This window comes from Nelumbo nucifera, chromosome 7 (assembly GCF_055504915.1).
Source record: "Nelumbo nucifera cultivar China Antique chromosome 7, China Antique-T2T, whole genome shotgun sequence".
Classification (NCBI taxonomy): domain Eukaryota; kingdom Viridiplantae; phylum Streptophyta; class Magnoliopsida; order Proteales; family Nelumbonaceae; genus Nelumbo; species Nelumbo nucifera.
The window spans coordinates 52562187-52587213 of NC_142655.1; the positions used below are offsets into that span (position 1 = coordinate 52562187).

Below are 25027 nucleotides of genomic sequence, written 5' to 3' on the forward strand. Positions count from 1 at the left end.
TAAAAATACATAAATCCTAGGATAGTTCCCTAGGTTTCATAGTAATAAGTAGTAATCTTTAACTAATAAGTATCATAATCCTCCTTTTGGAGGGTCACCTCACCCTACCTCTCTCATATGAACCGTCTCTCTTTTACTTCTCTTTATTTGGTGGAGCCAGTGCTACTAGTAAACCATTTTCTTCCTTCTTCTCTTCATCTACATAAAATAGAAACCTCATAAATTTGTAGGATTTTAGCAGGTAGGCATGTAAAACAATCTCATTTTAGATATTACTTTTTGTTGATAAATGCTCTTTTTAGGTATTATTATATTCAGATTTTCAAACAGTTCAACTGTATTAAGATGATGGTAAAGCAAAGAAGCAAAATTTGGCTATTCAACACTTATAGATCTGTTTTGCTTTCTCAGACATCACATTTCAATTTTACCAAATACCACCTTAGCCTTCGTGGGATCAGTAATGAGATATTAGAGTTGTTTTAGGAATTAGAGACCTAATTGGAGTGTCCCATTGGGTTACTTAAGGATTTTTCTTAGGTTCAAAGCAATTAGAAGTTGAGTTGGGTCAGTTAACTAGTCCAAGTTGGAGCCTGTAGAGGGACATTTGAGTTCATGAGTCTATAAATAGAATCATTTTAATTGTAGTTTAGGAAGAGTTGATTTGATGAAATAAAGTTTTGTTTAGTGAATTCTAGTTGCCAGGAATTTGTCTTTTTCCCCTCTCACCTATTTCTTCTTATCAGTGATCTACCTTGCCAGCAAGAGTCCACCTCTTTCTTTTTAATTTCTTACTTTGGTGGAGAGCGAGCTGTCTATTTGCTTTTTTACCCTTATTCTTCATCTTAGATCACTCAAACCCCTTCTTTTACCCCTACAAAGCCCACCATTAGATCTTAAATTAGTAGGGTAAACAGCAAAGAGACTGATTGCTTATAAGAAGAAATAGGTGAGAGAGAGAGGAAAAAAGAGATATAAAGAAAAAGCCTTTTTGGTGCTTATCCCCTAATTGGTGCATTCTCTGCAAGGCCAATGGTGAGTCATGATACCACTTACTAATCTCCTGCCCCTTTGTTTCTTCTATTTGGGTTTGGTTTTTGTCTCTGTTTGGCCGCAGGTGGACCCCCCACGCGCACGCACACACACACACCAAACATGCAAATCCTTTTTGACTCTTCTGCTGACAGCCGGAATAAGAAGAGGGGTAGAGTTCTGTAGAGATGCACAAGAACTTCAGTTTGCGGGACAGTCAGGGAGGAAAGAAACCAAACAATTCCTGTAGAAAAGGAGAGAAATAGAGAGGAAATTTTTGGATAAAATCAATGGACCTATTTGATGATATTCCTACAGTGGTTCTGCTGAATAGTTGGAAGTGGCAAATTCAACTCCAAGCAGAAATGTCCTTCCTGCATGGAACTCACCATGTTCTGGTTTCATTAAGCTGAATTTTGATGGCAGTAATGAGGGCAACCCTGGGCCTCCAGGGATTGGTGGAGTTCTCAGAACAGAGTAAGGTGTAGTCATTGCTGTAGGCTCAATTGATATTGGGGACTCACTTCGGGCTGAGGTTATGGCTGTGATGGAGGGTGGAAAAAGAGCTAAGGAATTAAGTATTAACAAGTTTATCATTGAAGTTTAAAAGTGGTAAAAAGGTTGGTTAGGGAAGAAGGATGACGGTATGTGGCCTCATCTTAATGAACGAAGACTCTTCAAGTGGTTGACACAGGGTATGAAAGTGAGACTGCAGTGGGTTAAGTGGAGTGCTAATTCATTTGCTGATTTCCTAGCCAAACAAGGGGTGGGAAGGGGACAGTTTTTTTGGGCTGTGCTGTAGTATTCCTTGTTTTTAGGGGGGGGGGGGGTACGAGGGTTTATCTCCCCCCGCCCTTGTACTTTTTCTTAAATCTAATGAAATGTTTCTGTTATTGATAAAAAATGGAAAAAAGAGAAAATTCCTGGTAACAACCAGAATTTACTAAGCCAAACTTTATTTCATCATATTCATATAAACTCATCTTCAACTCCAATCACAATGACTCTATTTATGGAGTCAACATATAAACTTGGTGTTCCTTTACAGATTCCAACTTGGACCAGAAAACTGATCCAAATCAACTTATAATTGCTTTATAACTAAGATAAATACATAGGTAACACAAAGGGATGCTCCAATAAGGATTCCAATTTCAAAAACAACTATAATAATACATTACTGATCCCACTGAGATCAACTTTAAGGACATCGAAAAAAACTAAAAATAGTAATCTGCAAATTTACTAAAATAGTAATTACAAGAGTTACTATTAGTAGTAAATCCAAAAGTTACCATAAATAGTTATTTCCAAATATTAGTAAATTGCTGGAAAACGTAAACTCCTGTTCTTAAGAGACCTATAACTAGAAAATAAATAAATAAATGAAAACAATACCAACATCCTATCACCCAAAAATTCTGGAATTGGTGTAGGAATTGGAAAATCGGTTTGTTTCCCCTTGAACTCTCTCTCTCTCTCTCTCTCTCTCTTCCTCTCATATATAGTATATATGTTCAACAACTATGTCATGTAGACCATATAGCAAGGATATTTCTGCTCTATAGTTTGTGCAGGGATGTTATTTGGTTTCTTTTTATGGGGAATATCTGTCACATATCTGATAATCTTTGAAGGTTATCTTATAACTGTATGGACTATATGGAGGCATTGCTTTGTTTCTCTTTTTGAGGTTCTATGTATAATATATCTTTCTATTGGACATCACTGCTCCAAAGGACCTGCTATACTAAATTTCTAATTACTGTAGAATGTATAATGTGCTTAACATGTAGTAGTACGACTAACACTTGGAATGATGAAATTCTGAAGAGCTAGAGAAGATACAAATCCATAAAAAAAAGTGTTAGAGAAGACAAGGTGAGTGTTGACGGTCCTGTTGCTGAAGAGATTTTGTTGTCACAATCCAATGCAGATAAGGAGGGTGTCACTGGCTGTGTGCCTCTCCAGAAATTAATGGAAAGAGAGGTCACAATTGGTGGATAGGGAGGTCAAGATAGGAAAATCTCTCGGTTTAGTTTTTTGGGGAGGGGAAGGATTCACGAAAATAGCATTTGTGAAGTATGGAAAAAAGAAAAGAGGAGAAAAAGAAAAGGGAAGAATACCTCGAAAAATTAAGGGGTGGGATGAGGAAGGGGGAGAAGAGGAGGGACTGGACAAAATTGAGTGAACTTGGGGTTGGAGGGGAGACAGGGAGAGGGGGAGGAAGATGAGGTTTCTAGCTGGATTGTGAGGGGTTTGGGAGAAGGTAGGAGGGAGCAGAGTGGATGGAGCATTGAATTTTTGATTGCAGGATGGGCATTTTGATGGCAGTTTGGGATCTCTGTTTTCCTGAGCATGTTCAAGTGAATGAGTCTGATCTGTTTGAGAATTTTTGAAGACCTTTGGAGTTGAATCCTTGTAATTTGATTCTTTTCAGTGTCATTTCTGTTTTATAGTTGGTTTGTCAACTAGACAACCATCTTCTTGAGATGTTCGGACTTTTTTTCAGTTTAATGAATTTTCCTTTGATCTTTCAAAAAAAAGTGTTAGTGAAGAGGGTAGAAAAGAAGAAAAGAATATGTTTGTTTGAGAAAAAACTCCATAATCACATTAATATGCCCATCTATCGTACTTATGCCATTATAATCTAATTCTTTAAATTGCTATTACCCTTCTCAAGTGGAGCATGGATGTCAATCATCTTAAACTTGCCAAGAATTCTGTTTAACTTCAATCGGGTGACACCTTTGGTTAAAATTTCAGTAAGCTGGTTCTCTAACTTCACATAAGGCTCACCTTCTTGTGAAGGCATTTTTTTCTTTGATAAAGTGCCAACCAACTTCTATATGTTTCCTTAAATCATGCTACAGTTGGTTGTCTAGAATATCAATGGCATCCTTGTCATAGTATAACTTCATAGGGTTTAGAACAGTAGGACCCAACTCTCCAAATCCAAGTAAAGTCTTCATCCACAACAATCCAAAAAATATCTGAGGCGCTGCCCTGCTGTACTCTACTTTTGTGTTCCTTACCTAATTCCATGTTTAGCAGGAAAAAGTCCTTCACTATCCCATTAACAAGAACTGAATAATGACAAGTCTGAGCGCACCCAAGAATCCACCTTCTCCACCTCTCCCTAAACCCAAAATTTGCCATAACATCTCCCAAAGAGACCAATCCACCATGTCATAAGCTTTCTCCAAATCCAGCTTGTGAACTCCACCATTTTGCCCTACTCTAATAGGGGTGCAATCGAGCTGAGCTGAGCCAAACTTTGGCATGTCTTGGTTTGGCTTGACTAAAATACTACTAGGTTCGAGTTTGAGTTTGAGTTCGAATTCGATTCAAACTATATTTTCTGGTTTGTGCTCGGTCCGATTAAATATTCAATGATATCGAGTTTGGTTTGAAAGCTCCAAAATGAATAGGGTTTGACTATGATATGGAAATGATATGATATCAGAAAAACAACTGACCAATAAACTGGAATCATAAACATGGTAGTGAATCAAGTGTTATTTATCAACATTCATGGGTGGGTTTTGATTGGTCAAAACTCTTCCCATATCATATCTTTCTCGTATCATAGGCTTTCCCAAATGAATATTATATTTATATATATTATAATGTATAGGATATTCTTATATTATATATAGAATATAAAATTATATTTACATAATATATATTATAAAGTATACTTTTACATTCTATATGAATGCATGCGTGCATGCATACATACATACATGTATGTATGTATGTGTATGTGTTAATTGAGCCAAGATCGCGAGCTTTTGAGCTGAACTTTTTATTAGTCGAGCTTGAGTTGGAATAACTAGTCGAGCTTACCTCCAAGTTCGAACTCGGTTTGAGCTTAATTAAATCGAACTCAAGTCGAGCCTAATTGAACTCGAGCCCTACATGGATAAAAGCCCCTTGATTTTGTGAAATAAGAGTTGGGAGGACTTCTTTTAGTCTAGTATGCAAAACCTTTAATATAATTTTGTATACTTCGCTCACCTTGCTAATAGGTTTAAAAATCACTTATGTATGTATGTGTATGTGTTAATTGAGCCAAGATCGCGAGCTTTTGAGCTGAACTTTTTATTAGTCGAGCTTGAGTTGGAATAACTAGTCGAGCTTACCTCCAAGTTCGAACTCGGTTTGAGCTTAATTAAATCGAACTCAAGTCGAGCCTAATTGAACTCGAGCCCTACATGGATAAAAGCCCCTTGATTTTGTGAAATAAGAGTTGGGAGGACTTCTTTTAGTCTAGTATGCAAAACCTTTAATATAATTTTGTATACTTCGCTCACCTTGCTAATAGGTTTAAAAATCACTTGGATGGAAAACCTCTCCTTTTTCTTGGGACTATAGCTACTAAGGTGGCATTCATCGGATCATCCTAGGGTTTTATTATTATTATTATTATTATTATTATTATTACTATTATTTCCTAGTTATCTTGAAAGAAAGCCATGGCGTAACCATCTAGGCTGGTCCCATTGATCTTTCCATTGAAAATATCATGTTCTTGATTTCATCATCTTCAAAAGGCTTTTCTATTTCATAGCTTCACATGGAAAATTCAACCAATCCACCAACATCCTCTGGAGAGGGGGACTTTATATAATGATTTGGAAATATCCACTTAATTACATTGGTTACGGATTGAGGAGTTTGGATCTGCTCCTCAGAGAGCCTCACATAGTTGAAAATACCTTATTGAACTCATTATTCTAGTTTTACCCCTCCATGGTTGAAAATACCTTTCTTCTTCTTCCGCAAAATTGTGAAACCCAAACCTAGCTCAACTGCTCTCTTTCCAACCAATAACAATTACAGTGCTCTTTAGATTTGCGTTAGCTCTGTCTCTTTGATGCCTAGATTTTAAATTAATGGAAAATTAGAGATATAATCTGGGGAAGTAGAGAACCACTCCTATTTACAAAGAGGAACAAGAACAGGATTCCAACCTATGGGCAGAAGAATTGAACATTCTTCGTCTAAACATTACATCCATTTTACTCTCTGCTTTCAGAAGGCTTCAGGCATTCAATGATAGCCACAATCTTCCATGCTGTCACTGTTTGACACAGGCTTAGCCTTACCTACACTTGGTAGGCTTACGTTGAGTGGCAATACTATAAATATGTCAATATTATTTTTCAGAAAAGTGATGTTTCCTACCGGTAGACCACCAAAAGCTTAACGTACTCTTTGAGGAGGGGTGGTCAACCTCCTTGGGTGCTTGACCTTGGCAATCCATAGACCAACATCCCTTGCGAGGTGACCCTGGTTAATGGCTAGCATGGCTACCAAGGTTCCTCATGGGCACACACGCTCATGGGGACAGTGCATGGACCGACACTGCACAACGCATATTGAAGGGAGGCTTTCCATGCGGGTCTAGCCCAAGCATGCCCCTACAACTCGCTAGCCCCATGTCTAAGCTAATCGAGCTACCCCGTTGCTCATAGTGCACGGGTGTGCTCAGGCCCAGTGGTTGCCTTACATCCTCGGTACAACAGGTGATTCACATCATTGGTACAACAAGTGCCTACATCATGGCGATCCCCCTTTGGCACGTAAGATGCGCCTCCCATGGACCGGCAAGAGTCACAGAGAACTCCGGCCATGCGCCGCGAGGTCATGATCCAGTGCCACTGACCTTGGTGGAGCCATCATCGGGCCGACACATGGCCCTTACACACACATCAGGCTTGTCCTGGCTGCCCATTGCCTGGACACCACACAGGTTTCTTCCGCTGCAGACCTAACCCCGTGACAATGGGGCAGGAGACGGCGATCACCAATAAGACAAATAGCCCCCACAGAGTAGGAAGCAACATGCTGAATTGCCAGAAGAGCAGCCATTGCCTCCACCTCTTCTGCATTACTAGCCTCCAATGTTAATGCTACTGCTGATAAGAAATTACCTCTATTGTTCACTACTACACAGGCACCTGCTGCCACACCATTCTTGAAAGTTCCATCAAACCAAGTCGTGACATCCACAGAAGTAGCCAAGTTTTCCTGTGGGACCATACTTTGAGAATCAACACCAGCTTCACAGGGAAATTTACCACTGATATAATGCACTGGGATTCCACCATGAGTTTTCAACTGATGCTATGCATTGGAATCACATTAGTACTCTTAAGGTTCTCTTTTTTTTAGCTTTGTTCTTAGATCCCAGAGGATAAAAAGGTAGAAAAGCAAGAAAACACATCTAGGTTTTGATTTTTAGTCTTTCTTCTGATTCTCTTTCATTTTTGAATTTTTGGCTCTCTACCACCGGTTTGGCTATTAACAGAAGCTCCAAAAGGAGGAGTAAAATGTCTACTCCTACATACGGCAACACATTTTACTAGTGTTGTGTTTAACAGAAAACATCAAGAGAACCCAGAAAACCATGTTGGGTCCCCACAACATGAGCAACTGAAATTGCCTTCCTCCTCTATACTTCAAAACCCTCTCTGGACCGTCTTTACAGGTGGATGTTCCTATAATGCTGATCCAGCTTCGTCAAGTATCAATTGGCTATGTCAATGGCTTGCCCGCCTATGGTTCACCTGAGTTTGAGCTAGAAATAGGTACAGCTGACACTGTATAACAGCGTATTTAAGTGGAGTGTAACCACAACGTATATTTAAATAATTAACTGAGCATAGATTGGATGTTGTTACAGTGCTTTATTCTCTGGTTTTGAAGTCCTGTCAGAGTCCTCTGGTCTTCTGGAAGAACATTCAAGTGCATGTTTTGAAAATTTTAAAAACACCGAAGGGCATTTCTGTCCTTTAACTTTTCTGTCAATCTTAATGGTTAAATGTTTTTAACAAGGTATATTTAAGTAGTTTCAGAAATCACAGGATGTATTTAAGTAGTTTAATGAAACCACAGGGTATATTTAAGTAATTATCCAAGGTTCAAAATTTCGATACGATACACTCCGTATTTAAATAATTATCATATTGTATTGGTAGCTCCCTGAAACCCCAAATAAGGGGTATTTTGGAAGTTGGCCACTTTCAGGGGGTAGGCATGCCTAAAACTGACCCCGTGAAACAATTTTGAAAAAAAAAACTAAAAAAAATAGTCATGAAGGGTCAAAACACCCAATATTTTAAACCATGTAATAGTTATCCATTTCCTTTATTGCCTTCCTGGAGATGTGATTCTGTGATGTTTATCAGCAATATTACTCCTTGTACCTTTGCAGCTGAGATGTTGTAAATATTTGACTAATATGAATAACTTGATTATACTAGGCATTATTTTCAAAGCTTCAGCAGTTGGCAACTGTTGCTGGAGATGTACTACTTGGAAAGGAGAAGATCCAGAAAATTCTGCTTGCCAGGCTAACAGAGACAGTAGTAATGTGGTTATCTGAAGAGCAGGAGTTTTGGGATGTATTCGAGGATGATTCAGCTCCTCTGCAGCCACTTGGGTTACAGCAGGTATGCATGTTGTCTGTGATAACTCTTCTAGGATCATGGTTCAAAGTATCGATACGATATGCGTATCGGCAGAATCGTATCGGTACTTAGAAACACACGAAACTCTTTTTTTTTTTTTTAGTTTTTTTTTTCAAATTTTGGTTTTTTGGGAAGGGAAAAATAAGTTTTTTTTTTAATTAAAAAATGGTGGGGTTCCGAACACCTGTAGCGTATCTTTTTCAAAAGATATGATACAGGGCGTATCGTATCAATACTTTAAATCATGCCTAGGATATATCTTGATTCCAGATTTTAATTGGCTTATCTCCTTTTTATTCTTGTCAGTTTGCTCTTCATAGGCAATACTCATGATACAACCACTGTCAAATAATATTCCTCAAGTCCTTCCTTGATGGTTAAGTTTAATGTGAAACAGAAATTTGATACAAGTTTCACATTGGATGGGTCCAAGTTATTGTCTTCTAAATCAAATTCATCTCCATCTCACTGAACTTCTTCAGGTCGGGGTCCCTAGGGATAGGGGTATAACCGAATTTGGTTCAATAAAAATCTTGGGATATTCGAATTCAATTAAAAAATGATGGATTAAAATTTATATGGATTTGAATTCGATTTGATTAAATTTTTGGATATCCGATAAAAATCGAGATAAAACTATAAAAGTGTTCTTAAGAAGGTTAAAAACTGAAGAAGACCATTCTTTTTTTTGAAGAGTAAAGATAAAATTTTATTCAAACAAAAAGAGAAACAACCAGCAGGCAATAAATAGAAGACCATTCTATTTTATTCAGCTTTGTTCTCAGGGCCAATTGGGGTTGGTGACTCTCTCATGGCTGAGATCTTTGCAGTCTTGGAAGGTGCCCAAAGAGCAAAGGATATGAACATTAGGAGGCTTGCAATTGAAGGGGATTCAGAGGTGGTGCTAGAGTGACTGCAAGAAGACAAAGCTGATTTATGGAACTGCAATAATGAAAGGAGAAAATTCAGATGGCTGGTTAAGGACATGGAAATAAAGTTCAGTTGGGTGAAGAGATCTGCTAACTCGTTTGCTGATGAGTTAGCCAAGCAAGGGGTGGTCAGGGAATCTATATTTTGGGCTCAGTTGTAATTCTGGTTTTTCTCACTTTGGGGACTCTTGCCTCTGCTGGGGAGTTAAGAGAGTTTTTCGCCCCCTCTGTGTAATTAATTATCCTGTTTGATTAATGAAAGTTTTGTTATTGATAAAAAAATGTATTCTTGCCCCATTGGGGTTTGGGACTCTCTTAGAGTTGAGATCTTTGCTGTTATGGAGGGTATTAGAAAGAGTAAGGAACTGAATATACAGAAATTAATTATTGAAGGGGACTCAAAGTTGGTGGCTGAAGAAAACTGAAGAGAAGAGAGTTGAGGGTTCAGCAATGAGGGTCTGAGTAGAGGATTTCGAACTCACTCTCTCTCAGCCCCCTAACACTGTTTTATTAGAAATATTTGAATAATTACAAGGAGGCCCTTAGTTGGGCAAGAATTTATACAGAACTTAATATTGACAGGATGGACCCAGAATAAGGCCCATTACAGAAAAGAAACATAAATAACAAGAAGGAATAAGCAACCTATGGGCCATTCGGCCCATCTTCTCTACACTCCCCCTCAAGCTGAGCATAAATGTCAATCATGCCAAGCTTGCTGGTATCAAGCTGAAGTTTTACCTTGGGAATGCCTTTGGTGAGAAAATCTGCCAACCGTCCTTCAGATGTGATGAAAGGAAGACACACTTCACCCGAAGAGACCCTTTCCCTAATGAAGTGTCGATCAACTTCAATATGCTTGGTTCTATCATGTTGCACTGGGTTGTGAGCAATGTTGATGGCAGCCTGATTATCACAGTACAACATTATTGGCTTGTCATATTCAACTCCAAGTTCTTCCATCAAAAATTTTAGCCATAATAATTCAGAAACCCCATGTGCCATGGCCCTGTATTCTGCTTCAGCAGAAGACCGAGCAACAACCGATTGTTTCTTGCTTCTCCAAGAAACAACATTACCAGCTACCAAGTCGCAATACCCAGAGATAGATCTTCTGTCATCAATGTTCTCGGCCCAGTCAGCATCGGTGTAGGCTTCAAGTTTCATATGACCATGCTTGGCAAACAGAATACCCTTTCCTGGGGAGCCCTTCAAATAACATAGGATTCTCTCTGCAACTGCCATATGAGTGTCTCGGGGAGCATGCATGAATTGGCTAATGCAACTAACTGCATATGCAATATCTGGCCGAGTCATGCATAGGTACAAAAGTTTCCCAAGAAGTCTCTGAAAGATTCCTTTGTCTTCTAACAATGTCCCTTCTGAGGCTAAGAGTTTGACTCATATCAATAGGAGTAACAACTGGTCTAGCACCCATCTTTCCAGTTTCAAAGAGTAAGTCAAGAACATACTTCCTTTGGGAGATAAGAATCCCGTCCTTGGATCGAGCCACTTCTATGCCAAGAAAGTATCTCAATTCCCCCAAATCTTTAATCTCAAACTCTGTATGTAGAAAAGATTTTAGATCATGAATTCCTGAGGCATCATTACCAGTCACTACAATATCATCTACATACACAATGAGGTATACTGCCAGAGGTCCACTCCTCTTCACAAAAAGCGTATGATCGGACTATGTCTGCACATATCCAAAGTTAACAAGTGCTGTTCTAAATCTCTCAAACCATGCTCTAGGGGACTGTTTTAGTCCATAAAGAGATTTTTTCAGCCTGCATACCTTCCCTTTCATATCAGTTCCATACATCCCTGGAGGAAGAGACGTGTAAACCTCCTCATGTAACTCACCATTCAGAAATGCATTCTTCACATTCAATTGATAAAGGGGCCAGTCAAAGTGAGCCTGTGTATAGCCTTTTGCAACCATATGTTTGTGTATACCCTCATAGATGTCATCTTGGCAACAGGTGCAAAAGTCTCTAAATAATCAATCCCATATGTCTGTGTATAGCCTTTTGCAACCAGCCTGGCCTTATACCTTTCAATGGTGCCATCAGCTCTGTATTTGATAGTAAAGACCCACTTGCAACCAACAGGATCCTTCTCTTCAGGAAAATCCACCACTTCCCATGTGTCATTCTTGTGTAGGGCATCGATTTCAGATCTCATAGCATCCCTCCATTCTGGAATCTTAAGAGCTTCTGACACAGACCTGGGAATAGGATGAGAAGCAACATAAGAGAGAGAGGCAAAGTATGAAGGTGAAAGCAAACTGTAAGAAAGGTGCTTGGAAATGCAGTGTGCAGTGCACTTCCGTTTTCCTTTCCTAACAGCAATGGGAATATCAAGGTCAAGAAAGGATGAATCCAAAGGTGCTGAAATAGTACTTGTTGTCTCTTCTGTGACTAGAAGTATATGAGGCTCATGTGTTGTAGGAGAAACAACCTGCACATTTCTGGATCTTTGCCTATGATACACCTTGGGATTGAGGATAGGACGAGGAGGTAGGGTACTGGGACAAGGAGAATGGAGCAACTGATCCACCCTTGATTCATTTGAAGGAGAGGCAGACACATCAAGAGACTCAACAGGGACAGGAAGAGGAAGAGCAAACACCTGTGTCAAATTCTCCCCCTGTGGACAATGTCCTTCTGGAGAGGAACTATAAAAGGGGGAAAGCTCATCAAAGGTGACATCCATTGAGACATACCGATTGCCAGACTTTGGATCAAAACAACAATAACCCTTCTGTGTGGGGGAATAACCAAGGAAGATACACTTTTGAGCTTTGGGTTCAAATTTATGCCTTTGGACACTTGGAACATGTACATAACAGGTGCAGCCAAAGACACGAATAGGAACAGGAAAAAGATCCTTGTCCGGATGAAGAAGAGTGAAGGGAGACTTAAACCCCAAAACCCTGGATGGCATGCGGTTTATAAGGTAGGTAGCAGTAAGTACAACATCACCCCAAAACCTGGTAGGAACATGTGAGGCAAATAAGATACTTTTTGCAACCTCAACAATATGTCTGTTTTTCCTCTTAGCAACCCCATTCTGTTCTGGGGTCCTAGCATGAGCTTTGATGAATAACCCCCATGTCGGAAAGATAGTAGGATAGGTTTTTCTCAAAATATTCTTTTGCATTGTCCGATCTGAAGATCTTAATCCTGGTATCAAATTGGGTTAGAACAAATTCATGGAATCGTTTTACAAGTCTTGGAACTTCATCATGGGATTTCATCAGGAATATCCAAGTGAACCGTGAAAAGTCATCAATAAACAGGATAAAATATTTGTAGCCCCACACATCAGAATGCACAATATTAAAAGGAACAGAAGATCTTTTATTGCTCAAAGGATAATTGCTTCTACAATGCTTTGACAATTCACAAGACTCACAATGTAGACTGGACAGACTAATTCCCTTAAACAGTTTAGGGAATAGATGACTCAAGGCAGAAAAAGACAGATGACCAAAACGATAATGACACAACATAATCCGACTAACAGACTCTGAAGAGACAAATCCAAGAGCAACATCCCAAGATGATCAATGCATTGTCCCGGAGTATCAAGCAGGTATATTCCGTTCGCCTCATGGCCACTCCTAATCACCTTCTGAGACTCCAGATCCTAAAAAACACAGTAGGAAGGAAAAAAAGTTACACAATAGTTTAGTGACTTGGTTAAACTACTCACAGACAACAGATTTGTATTTAGTTTAGGTACATGAAGGGCAGAAGGAAGGTACAAGGAATTCGTAGCCTTGATGGTTCCCTTACCAGAGATAGGGGCAAGTGAACCATAAGCTAAAGTGATTTTATCACGTCCAAGAAGTAAGTCATATGAAACAAACAAGGTAGACAGATTGGTCATATGGTCAGAAGCGCCTGAGTCAATAATCCAAGGGATCTTGAGATTACCTGATGAGGTAGCATGATTGGCAAAAGCCCTTATACCTGAATGAGCAAATGCTGAAGTAGTAGAATTTCCTGAAGGGTTGGAAGGAGAGGTCACATCACTCAGCTGACTGATCATCATCCCAAACTTTTCATATTCTGCTCTCATGGCTGCCAACTATGCAGAAGCAGACATCTCTTCACTATCTGGCCTGGCAGCTACATTTGCACTTCCTGATCTTTTACTATCATGTTTTTTTCTGAAACCGAATGGGAACAAGATTAGGATGTAACTTCCAACACTTGTCTTTGGTGTGCTTCGGCTTCTTGTAGTACTCACATATAACTTCTTTCTTTCCTGTGCCACTAGAAGTTCCAGCATTACCTTTAGGTTTAATCCCCATATTGGCAAAGTGATCATTAATATCAGCCCCTTGAACCTGAACAGCCCTTCTGCTCTCCACTACTCACCAATGCATAAGCTTGTGACAAAGAGACACACTCCTTAGAAAGAATATTCTGTTTTGTGATATCATATTCTGGGTTTAGTCCAGTTAAGAACTCAAAAACCCTGTTCCTTTCAACCAATTTTTTGTAGGTCTCTGCATCATTGGTGGTGTCCCAAGTTATAGCTTCTATTAGGTCAATCTCTTGCCATAGGGACTTAAGGGTTGAGAAATATACAGCAAGAAGTTTCTCTCCTTGCCTTAAATTCTTTACATCACTTCTCAATTTATATGCCCGGGCCACATTGAGTTTTTGGGAATAGGTTTCTGCAACACTGTCCCAAATTTCCTTTGCTGAATTCATCCATAGGTAGTGTTGACTGATTTGTGGCTGCATTGAGTTCACAAGCCACCCAATGATAGTGTAATTTTCTTGCATCCACTTCTCGTAGGATGGATCATCTTCTGGGGGAGCTTTCTTACTCCCGGAAATGAACCCCCACTTTCCTCTACTACATACATGAATCTTTACTGATTGTGACCATGCCAGATAATTAGTTCCATCTAGTTTAACTGTGGTCATAGTCAATAAGGAGTCACTTGGAGTCCCCTGAACCAGTCCATATTCAGCACCACTTTTGTTTTCAAACTCTGAGGAGTACATCATGTAAACACTCTAAATATGATTTCAGATGACTTCTACAAGTATACTGAATAAGGACAAGCAAGAACAGAGTTCAGCCGATCACAAGAAGGCAATACGCTGAGTTCAGCCTTCAAGAAGTAAAACAAAAACTTCTAGATACTCAGCCGAAGTACCCTTTTCAAATCTGGACTTCAAAGTAAATACCACTTGGCACTCAGCCGAAGTACCCTTTTTACAAACACAATGTGGGCAATAGAGACAACCCCACTATCAAGAGGAGAAAAAAGGCCTCAAGAACTGTTCGTACAGCCCCCCAAAAAACAGCCAGATATAAGCAACAATCCACAGCCTTGTTACAGGGATGTTTCGGCTGTTTGACAGTCCAATAAGGAGTGAAAAACAGCCCAGAAATTTCTGGGTTAAACCAGATTCAATGGTAGACGAAGGTAGTACAGAACAACCAAAGCTTTCGGACAGTTCAACAGTCCAAACACAGTCGAATGCAATACAGAACAACCGAAAGAAAACTGAACCCAGAAATCTGAGTACAACTTACAGTTCGAACCAGAAATCTGAGTACAGCTTACAGTTTCGAACCAGAAGAAAACTGAACCCAGAAATCTGAGTACAACTTACAGTTTTGAGCTTCAACAGAACCGAACTGTTCCTCTTCCCCTTTTTCTTTTCTCTGATTCTTCCTGGCCACCGAACCACTTCTCCAAGAGATTCAAGTCTTGGGCACTTCCAATGACCTCAGTTGAAAAACAGCTCACTTGATGTATAGAACTGTTTGAGATTAGATGCAAACCAGAAAATGAACAAACAAGAGAGGAAGAGAAGAGAGAGCTGGCGGCAATGAGTGTTAGAGAGTAAGAGGTTCGAACATAACCCCTCTCTAACACTCTAAACATCTTATTAATAAGTTAATCTTTGACAAATTACAGAGAGGCCCTTGAGTGAGCAGGAAAATACAAAAAACAGAATATTACAGAGTATGGGCCCAGAATAAGGCCCACAACAGAGAGAAACATAACATAACATAAAATGACAGTCTATGGGCCATTCGGCCCATCTTCTCTACAACCTCCAAGAATCAGGCAACACAAGTCAAGCTTCCAGCCCTAGGATACTGAAGTTCAGGTATGCTTTGATACCATGAAGAAAACTGAAGAGAAGAGAGTTGAGGGTTCAGCAATGAGGGTCTGAGTAGAGGATTTCGAACTCACTCTCTCTCAGCCCCCTAACACTGTTTTATTAGAAATATTTGAATAATTACAAGGAGGCCCTTAGTTGGGCAAGAATTTACACAGAACTTAATATTGACAGGATGGACCCAGAATAAAGCCCATTACAGAAAAGAAACATAAATAACAAGAAGGAATAAGCAACCTATGGGCCATTCGGCCCATCTTCTCTACAGTGGCAAGCTGGTTACAGAAGGGAGGTGGTCTTCAGAAGTTTACTAATGAAAGAAAGGAAATCAAATGGCTAACTAGGGGGATGGACATTCAATTTCAGTGGGCGAAAAGAACAGCAAATGCGTTTGCAGATGCTTTGGCAAAGCAGGGGGTGGGAAGGGATCAATTGTATTGGGCTGTATTGTGAGATGTTGTTTTGCTCTCTTGTAGAGACTTAAGTCTTTTTTAACTTTCTCTGGATTTCTGTACCTGTTTCTTATAATTCTAATGAAGTTCTGTTATTGATATAAAAAATATTAAAAAAATGGACAGCATATAATAATTATATAAAATGAACATTATATGTATAAAATTAATGGATCAGATCGGATTTTTCGGCTCAAATCAGGAGTAATTTAAATTTGACCAAAATTGCAAATGGATCGTATTTTCTGATATGATCCAATCCAATAATCCAATAAGGCTGATCCAAAATTGGCAAAATCGGATTGGATTTGAATTTGAATCGAATCAAAAGCTGATCCATTTGCATCCCTAGAAGTCCCTCTTTGTGATGTTTCTCACATCACTAGTGCTTTTCTGTAGGGCATGCAAATGAAAATTTTCTTCCATGGTTCCACTATATTCATTGCCACACAATGCCTGTTAAACAGTGATAAGAGCTGAGAGTCTGAGATCGTCAACCGCCGTCTGTATGTTGTGAGAGTTGAGAGCTTGAGATTAAAACTCTAAAAGGGTTTATCGAAGAGGGTTTTTTTCCCCTCTAATCTCTCTTCCAAGTGAAAGTCAGAATAGATCAATAGAACAAATCTATTATGTGAATGGGAGCACGATACAACTGTATCCCCACGAATAAAATTTGTTCAAGAAGTATAAAATATGTATAAATCTTATATACATATAAATATATGTATATAGATAGGAATATACATAGAGGCTCGAATAGGCTTGCGAGCTTAACGAGCCGAACTTCAAAGTATTCAAATTTGGCTTGATTAACAGATGAGCCATATATAGAGATCGAATTCGACTCGAAGCTTGAGTTGGGCCAAGCTCGAATAGCTTGTGAAAAGCTCAGTTTGTTTTCACCCCTATTGATAGGACAAGAGACCCAGTAAAGGAAAAACAAGGGCAAGAGACCTAGTAAAGGAAAAAACATTATAGAACTGCCCAAAATAAGGATTCTCTAATAACCCCTTGTTTAGCTAATTAGGGGTGCTCACGATTCAGATCACTGAACCATGGGGTATTTTTGGAAACCAAACTGGCACTACTGGTTTTTGAAAATCCCTGAACTGAAACTGAACCAAATCAACCGGTCAACTAGTTGACCAGTTCGGTTCTTTGGTTTTTCGGTTTTTTATATTTATAATATATTTACAATATATATTACAAATATGCATATTTGTACTATACTATATATCATAAATAGATAGTTATAAACATATTTTTCAAGGTGCCAAGGCAAACCTAGGTGTCGGGGGAGCACATAGCCGCCTAGTCACCTATGCATCGCCCAGTGTCTCAAAAGTAAACTTGCTTTTCCTAGTGTTTCAAGGTTTGTGTCTCAGAAATAAACCTTTTCTTCGTAATGTTTCAAGACTAGTGTCTCACAAATAACCATTTTCTTCCTAATGTTTCTAGGCTTGTGTCTTAGAAATAACCATCATCTAGGAAAAGGAGCTATGCTCTGATTTTGTCATAGGAAAAAAAGAAAAAAAAATCCATTGGTATTGATAAAAAAAAGGAGAAAAAAAATAAACAAATAAGGAGAAAAAAGGGTGAAGCCCCTGTTTTTTTTTTCTCATAAAAGAGAAAGAAAAAATGCTAAAACTGATGAAGGAGAAGGGTGAAGCCCTTATTCTTTTTTAAGAAAAATGCAAGAAAAAAACTTGAAGATGGTGACTGTCATTATTATTATTTAAAAAAACTGAAAAAAAAATCAAATGGAGAACTGAAGGAGGAGCAGACTAGCAGAGCCCCTGTTTTTGTTCCAAAAAAGAAAGGCAAAGAATAAGAAATTTAAGGAGAGAGGGTTATTTCTTATCCCAGAAAAAGAAGAACATACCTGTGTTCGATTGGTGTTACTTTTGTTCCAAGTCTTCACTCTTCAAGTCTTCGAAGTCTTCAAAATCATCAAATTCTTTGAACATACCTGATGAGTTTGGTTTTCTTGGTCCGGTTTGGTTTTTCAGTTTTTTATACTCCTACAGCTAATGAATCAGTTGATCCATTTGCTAATCTTCTAACCTGTTTGAATATGACACCAACTTCCCTTACTAGACACCGCCTTCATGGTTTGCCTGTGACTCCATATTTCCAATTTATCCTTTTGCATCCAGATCACAACAAGTTTAGAGTGTCCTGCTTCAATTTGCCTGAACAGCAGCTGTTTTGCTAGCTGTAATCCTTGCAAAAGAGCAAGAATTTCTGCTCTAAGAGAATCTCCTACTACTATGGGACTCAAGTACAATGCCATAATGCTATCTTCACTTCCTCTAAATGCACCACCAATGGTTGAAGGACCCAGATTTCCATTTGAACTTCTGTCAAAATTTAAGTTGATGCTGTGAGGGAAGACATAACCACTTTTTTTCATTCCTTTATGAGTCATTAATTGAGTCGTTCTTCAATGCCGCCTCAGTTTTCACCCAATGTCTAATTTGATTGTGATATTTTGAATGATCACCTCCCTTGCCTAGCACTTCTCTTGAAATAGCCTATTATTTCTTTTTGACCAATCAACAGCCTCTCTAGGAGCTCTCCAGAAGATCCTATTCTTGTTTGGTTGTTTGAAGAAGCTACAGTCAAAGAGACTTCCCAGATCTTGAGGAAGAATCCACCTGCAACCAAAGTGACAAGAAAACCATTCCCAAATACAAGATGACCATAGCTTTCCCAAAATATATTGGATGCACATGATCTTGGTTTCTTTGGATAAATAATTGATAAATCTTGCTAATGGCGCCAAAACATGCAAAATGCACATCGTTTGACCCATAAAAATTAGACTGAAAGAACAGTGACATGATTGCAACTACAACTTGTAAAAATCATAAAAACCTTTTATTAATACTTTAAGCTTATTAAACCCTTGTAAAATGACTAGAAAATTTGCTGTGCTTTGCACATGGCAATTTTAGATGATAATTGTAAAAATATATTTCTAAATTTTTTATAATTGTTAATATTTCTATATGTATAAAAATAATTCTTATTTATTACACTTAATTTCTTTTAATATGATGAGCATATGATGTTAGATATTTGTCCAAACGTTTTCTGCAAAAGGTTCAACTATTAATCCACCACTAAACAGAAAACCAATTTTATTTTTCTGGTTTTAAATTTTGTACTTTATTTCCATAATCAATAAAAGCAATTCTTCTTTATCTAACTTATTTGTCTTTAACATGATCCATTGATTTAAAAGGTGCGCCTAGGCCCTAGGCTTGGCACTTTAAAAAGGCATGCGCCTGGTGTGCCTTTTTTTGTGCTTTTTGTTAACCCCCGGCCATGCCCCTAGAGGCAAGCCCAAACAAGTTCATGTTAGGATCTTAAATTCTTAGTCCTTACAAAAGAATAATTTTATATTTTGAATTGCCTTTTAAGAAGATATTTCATTAGGATGAATGGGTGAACAACATTAGCAAATAGGGGGTTCTTGTTCACCAAAGATATTTTAAGAAGATATTTTATTAGGATGAATGAATGAACAACATTAGCCTAGCCACTTTGTTTCGCTCGCTCACCAATGCTCCGAGAACCCCCTATTTGCTAATGTTGTTCATTCATTCATCTTCATAAAATATCTTTTTAAGAGGTAATTACAATTATAAAATCATTTCTTTTCTTTGTGTAGGGATTAAGAATTTAAGACCCTAACATGGACTTGTTTGGGCTTGCCTTGAGGGGTTTGGTACAAAGCCAGCTTGCAGAATTAGGAATGCAAAATGTTCTACATCACATTATCCATTTTAAGTAACGCAATTAAGGGGAAAAAAAGAGATTTTACATGCCTGAATTTGTTTTATATGTTTGATTTGATTTGATTTTTTAAAATTTTCATTTGAATATGTTTTGCATGTTGTATTTATGTATTTTAGTTTTAGATAAGAAGTTTTCTAAAACATTTATTTTAAAATTTAAGTTTATATTTTTAAATAATACTATGTTTAGTGCTTTTATTTTTTTTTTATTTTTTATTTCGTTTTGCTTTTACTTTGAATTTTTTGGTATCTTTTATACTTTTGTGCCTTGCTTTGAAAAGGTGTGTGCCTCACCTTGCGCCTTGGGTGTAAATTGCTCCTTGTGTTTTTTTTTTTTTTTTGCTGCTTGCACTTTTGGAACACTGATATGATCAATATAAAATATTAGAGATGTATCCAAATGTTTTCTACAAAACTTACATATTTTTTTTATAATTTTTGTGTTTTTTAATTTTTATATTTAATAATGATATCAAAGGTTGACACATTTGACTTGAAAGATTGAACTGTTGACCTGCCACCAAATAGGAAAACAATTTCACTTTTGGGTTAGCTTTAAGTTTTGTATTTCATTTCCATCGTCCATGAAAAAAAAATCTTGTTTATCACATTTATTCTTCTGTAATTTGATTAATATAAAATATTAGAGATTTGCCCAAATATTTTCTACAAATTTTTGTATATTTTCATATTTGACCTGAAAAGTTGAACTGCAACCTGCCACAAAATGGGAAGACACCTTCATTTTTGTGTCAGTTTTAAATTTTGTATTTTCATTTCCATTATCAATAAAAGCAATTATTGTTTATCAAACTTATTTCTTCTTTAATATGATTAATATAAAATATTAGTGAAATTATGTGTTTTTATCTTTTCTTTCATTTTTATTATTTAATTCTGATATCAATGGTTGACACATTTGACCCAAAAGGTTAAACTGTTAACCTGCCACCAAACAGGAAAATAATTTCATTTTTGGGTCAGTTTTAACTTCTGTATTTCTTTTCCAACATCAATTTAAACAATTATTAATTGTAACACATTTTTCTTTAATGTGATTAATATAAAATATTAGAGATGTGCCCAATTTTTTTTTGTAAGTTTTCATTTTCATAGTTTTTGTATTTCTTTCTATTTTAAAAGTTTATTGTTTAACTATGGCATCTTAGGTTGGCCCATTTGACCTGGATGGTTTAATTGCTTACCACCAAGACAGAAGGATGGTTTCGTTTTTGGATCGGTTTTAAAAACATGGGTTTTATATTATTAGGAGTTGGATATAGATTTAATTGATATAATTTATGTGAGAAAAATTATAGCTTAAGTATAGGATTCAATGAGAGAAAGGAAGTTAATACCTTAAATATATGACTTAATGAGAAGAAAAAATAAATAAGGTGAAAAGTAGTGGTTCAAGTTATTTTTTTTGTCCTCACAATTAGAGAGGGACAAAATTCAAAGATAGGGGTATTTTAGTCAAGAATAGGATTCAATGGATGATAATGAGAGTTAATACCTCAAGTATAAGATTTAAGGAGAGTGAATTGAAATGAATGAGATGAAAAGTAATAATTCAGATTACATCTTTTGCCCTCACAAATAGAGAGTTGAAATTCAAAAAAGGGGTATTTTAGTCAAACAAAAGTTCCATACTCATTCGTACTTTTAATGATATATAATATAATATAATATAACATAACATAACACTATACCTAAGAGGCTAAGACAGTAACAAACAAGAAAGATTGGAATTGACCAAAATCCTTACCTCTCAAAAGCTACAATATTGCCATTGGTGAAGGAATTTGGAGAAACTTCTGTATTTTCTTTCACTTTTCCATGTTTGTATCACAGCTCAATCTGAATTCTCAAAGTCCATAAATATGTACAAGGAGAGGAACATTATCTAAATTGCTCAGAGCCTTTACTTGGAGCAATCATCAGTACAAGTAACACTTCCTGTAACAGGCACTTCACCAAAAAGAACCATTAACATTTACTTTACTAGACAAACATCAGATTGTCACTACCTTGATTCATTTTTCAATGGAGAATACATTATAAAGGTTGTATGGGGTTGAGAGTGCTTTATTATTATTAAAGTTATAGAGCCATCCTGTATTTGGGGGGGCGGGGGGGCAAACTGCTAATGGGGTTGACAATGAAATAAAAGTACTAAGTTACCCATTCAAGGTTCTATAAGCCGACAACTACAAATAGTAAAACGATGAAAATAATCATTCTAAATCATAAATCTTTCTCAAGGCATTGATGAGCCACTCAGGGTTTTTTGAAGATGAACATTGTTGAAACTTGAAAGATAATTGAGAGAAACATGTGAGAACTAGGATTTTAGAAAAACTAAGTTAAGAGGCAAAATGGTCTAATAAAATAACATAAGGGAAGTTTGGGGTTTTAAAAATGTTTAATGGAATATTCCATGCAGTTAACTGTTTGGCAGGGGGAAATTGCTGGAATCCAAACTAAAAGTTCGGGGGGCTAAGTGTCACTACCCCCTAACTGCAGGGTGGCTGTCTGTAATTTACTGTTACTATTATTATTTGATGAATTGGTTGGGAATGCTTTATTGACTTGATTGTATTACATAATTGTGAAATTACTGCTTTTTTCTGACCTACTTCCTCGAGCTCTAAAATAATTTTTTCTTTACCAGTTAATTCTTGACATGCACTTCATTGTTGAAATTGCTGTTTGTGGAGGCTATCCATCACGACATGTTCACCAGATTGCTTCATCCATAATTGCTCGTGCAATCAGGACTTTCTCAGGGAGAGGTATTGACCCACAGAGGTATGTTATTACTGGCTTGTTTCATATTTTTACTGGCCTGTTTGTCAATTGTGACTCATGTTTAATGCAGTGCACTTCCTGAGGATGAATGGTTCTTTGATACTGCAAAAGCAGCAATAAACAAGCTCCTCTTTGTGACATCTGGGTCTGAAGCATCAGAAACTGATGAAGAACATATTGTTATACACGATGAGGTTATATCTGACTCAGATGACACTGCTTCTTGCGCATCAAATGCAGAATCATCAGATTCCTTTGCTTCAGCAAACATGGGTGAGAGTGAGAGTCCAATGTACTTCACAGATCCCGAGACTTGAGAAGTGTGGGGTGTTTTTTGTGGACCAGGATAAAGCAATACTGCAATCCCTACCTGTTAGTTGATGTAGCAGGGTGATTATGGGGATTCAGATGGTTCCATGGTGAAACTACTGGCCATGGACCAGAAAAAGAGCCAGTGACTGCATTTTCAGATGATGCCATGCTAAGCGATATGTTGTTGGGGCCTCTCCAGTGTGGATTTGCTATTGTGACAAATGAGATGCTTGGCAACACGTTCCTGGTGGTGTTTCATGATGCAAGAGAATCACTGTACAGTGGTTGGTGTTCCTTGATCTTATGGATGTTCTAGTTAACCTGCATACAAATCTTCTGAATATGCAATATATGTTGCTGTATTATATCCAAAAAAATCTATGTTGCTGTATGGAAATAGGCCAAGCATTTGAAGTACAAGAAATGAAATGTCTTGATCTGTATTTTGTGTTCTTTAGTTGAAAATGAAGGTAGACAATTTGGATCCTTTTTGCCAATACTAGCATCATTTTTCAATCTTGTTCTGGTCACCAGTTTTGGCATGTTGTCTCCAGCCAGTGCTGATTAGGCCACATCCAACATTCAGATTTTACTCATATATTGTACAATCTAATATTTGGAACATTCCAAAAATCCATTGTTTGGTTAGCTGGAAAGGTGGAAAGTAGAGAAAATGTAGGGATTTATATATGGCCCTCTTTGGGACGGCTTCTATGTCTGGGGCAGGTTGCATTAACTGAGCCGTTTTGATTGAGCACCCGTGTTCTGGATAAGCTACTCAGATTAGTTTCATGTTATTCTGGCATTTGGAATGCCCATGTTGGCTTTTTGAATTTTCACCATGTTTCAGAAGTCTCCATGTGCGGCTCAGTTCGAAATGCCATAAACCGCTCCAGATATCCTCCCCATGTCATTAGAAACTAAAACTATGGGGCCGTTTGGCAAATCTTTTATGAAAGATCTTTTGGAAGCTCTGATTGTTAAAAGTCGATGTAAGCTTTTGCAAGAAGATCATAGCAGGTTGAAGACTGTTTGGTTAAGGTGTGTCTGTCCGTACATCTTTTTACACGAAGAGCATTTGAAAAAAAAAAGGCAAAAAGCTCCATTAGGAGTTTCTCAAAAATAGGCTGAAATGGATTTTCCACGTTTTTACAGGGCTGTGGCTTTCGGAGGCTAGATTTTTTCTCAATCAAACAGGAAAACACTAAAACGCAAGATTCCAGGCTTTTAAAAAGCCGATAGCCTGCATGAAAAGACACGCCAAACAGAACCTATGCTTACATGATACAAAATACAGGAGATGTTTTCAATGTGTAGCTGTAGTCTTGCAGCTAGAGTTTTTGTGGTCAGCAGATCTCAACTCCTCTGCTTATAAGATTTCTTATGCCATGGTGGCTCAAGAGAGTCCACCAACAGCAGCTTCATAATCACTTGTGCTTCATATTTGGTCTTTTTCACCGAACACTGGCATATTCAAATGTCACTGAGGGAGTGAGAGGTCTTGTGGCGACCCCGCTTGGTGGTTTTTCCCATCTACAAACAGAGGGATTATAAGAAGAGTTGTCATCAGATGATTCATCATTGATACAAATATAATTCAAATCTGCAACTTAAGCATTTATAATCAAGATGACCAATAATAGGTAGAAGGTTTATCTGCAACTTATGCATTCATAACCAAGATGACCAATAATGGGTAGAAGGTTTTAGTTTTACTACAAGAAATCAGCATATTCCAAAGACAAATCTACCTCGTGCCAACTGACCACATTTCACCAAACACAGCTTCAGAGGTTTAGATGATAATGTCATAATGATGATGAAATATAATTAGAATAAAATGGATTCATTAGACGTGAATAGAAGACAAAAGATAGGATTGAGGAGATGGTGCTTTTTTTTCCTTCTTTTTATATAATAAAAGACAATAAAATTGAAGAGTTCAAATCAGCCCCCCACAACGTCCCACAGCCCATCCCCGCCATGTATTGAGAACAGCTCCAGATGATGATCTCATAAATGATAATGTCATCATCGGGAGATGTT

The 25027-nt window shown here is 37.6% G+C and overlaps 1 protein-coding gene across 1 annotated transcript in view; it reads left to right on the top strand.

Annotated features, from left to right (window-relative positions):
- The window catches only part of LOC104610972 (LOW protein: exocyst complex component-like protein), a 62907-nt gene extending 39429 nt beyond the window's left edge, over positions 1-23478 (top strand). The window contains exons 5-7 of the mRNA XM_010277848.3: positions 8304-8492; positions 22533-22669; positions 22740-23478. Coding sequence (XP_010276150.1) covers positions 8304-8492; positions 22533-22669; positions 22740-22986 — 573 coding nt within the window. The 3' untranslated portion in view covers positions 22987-23478. The remainder of the gene's footprint in view (positions 1-8303; positions 8493-22532; positions 22670-22739) is intronic.
- The last annotated feature ends 1549 nt before the right edge of the window (positions 23479-25027 follow it).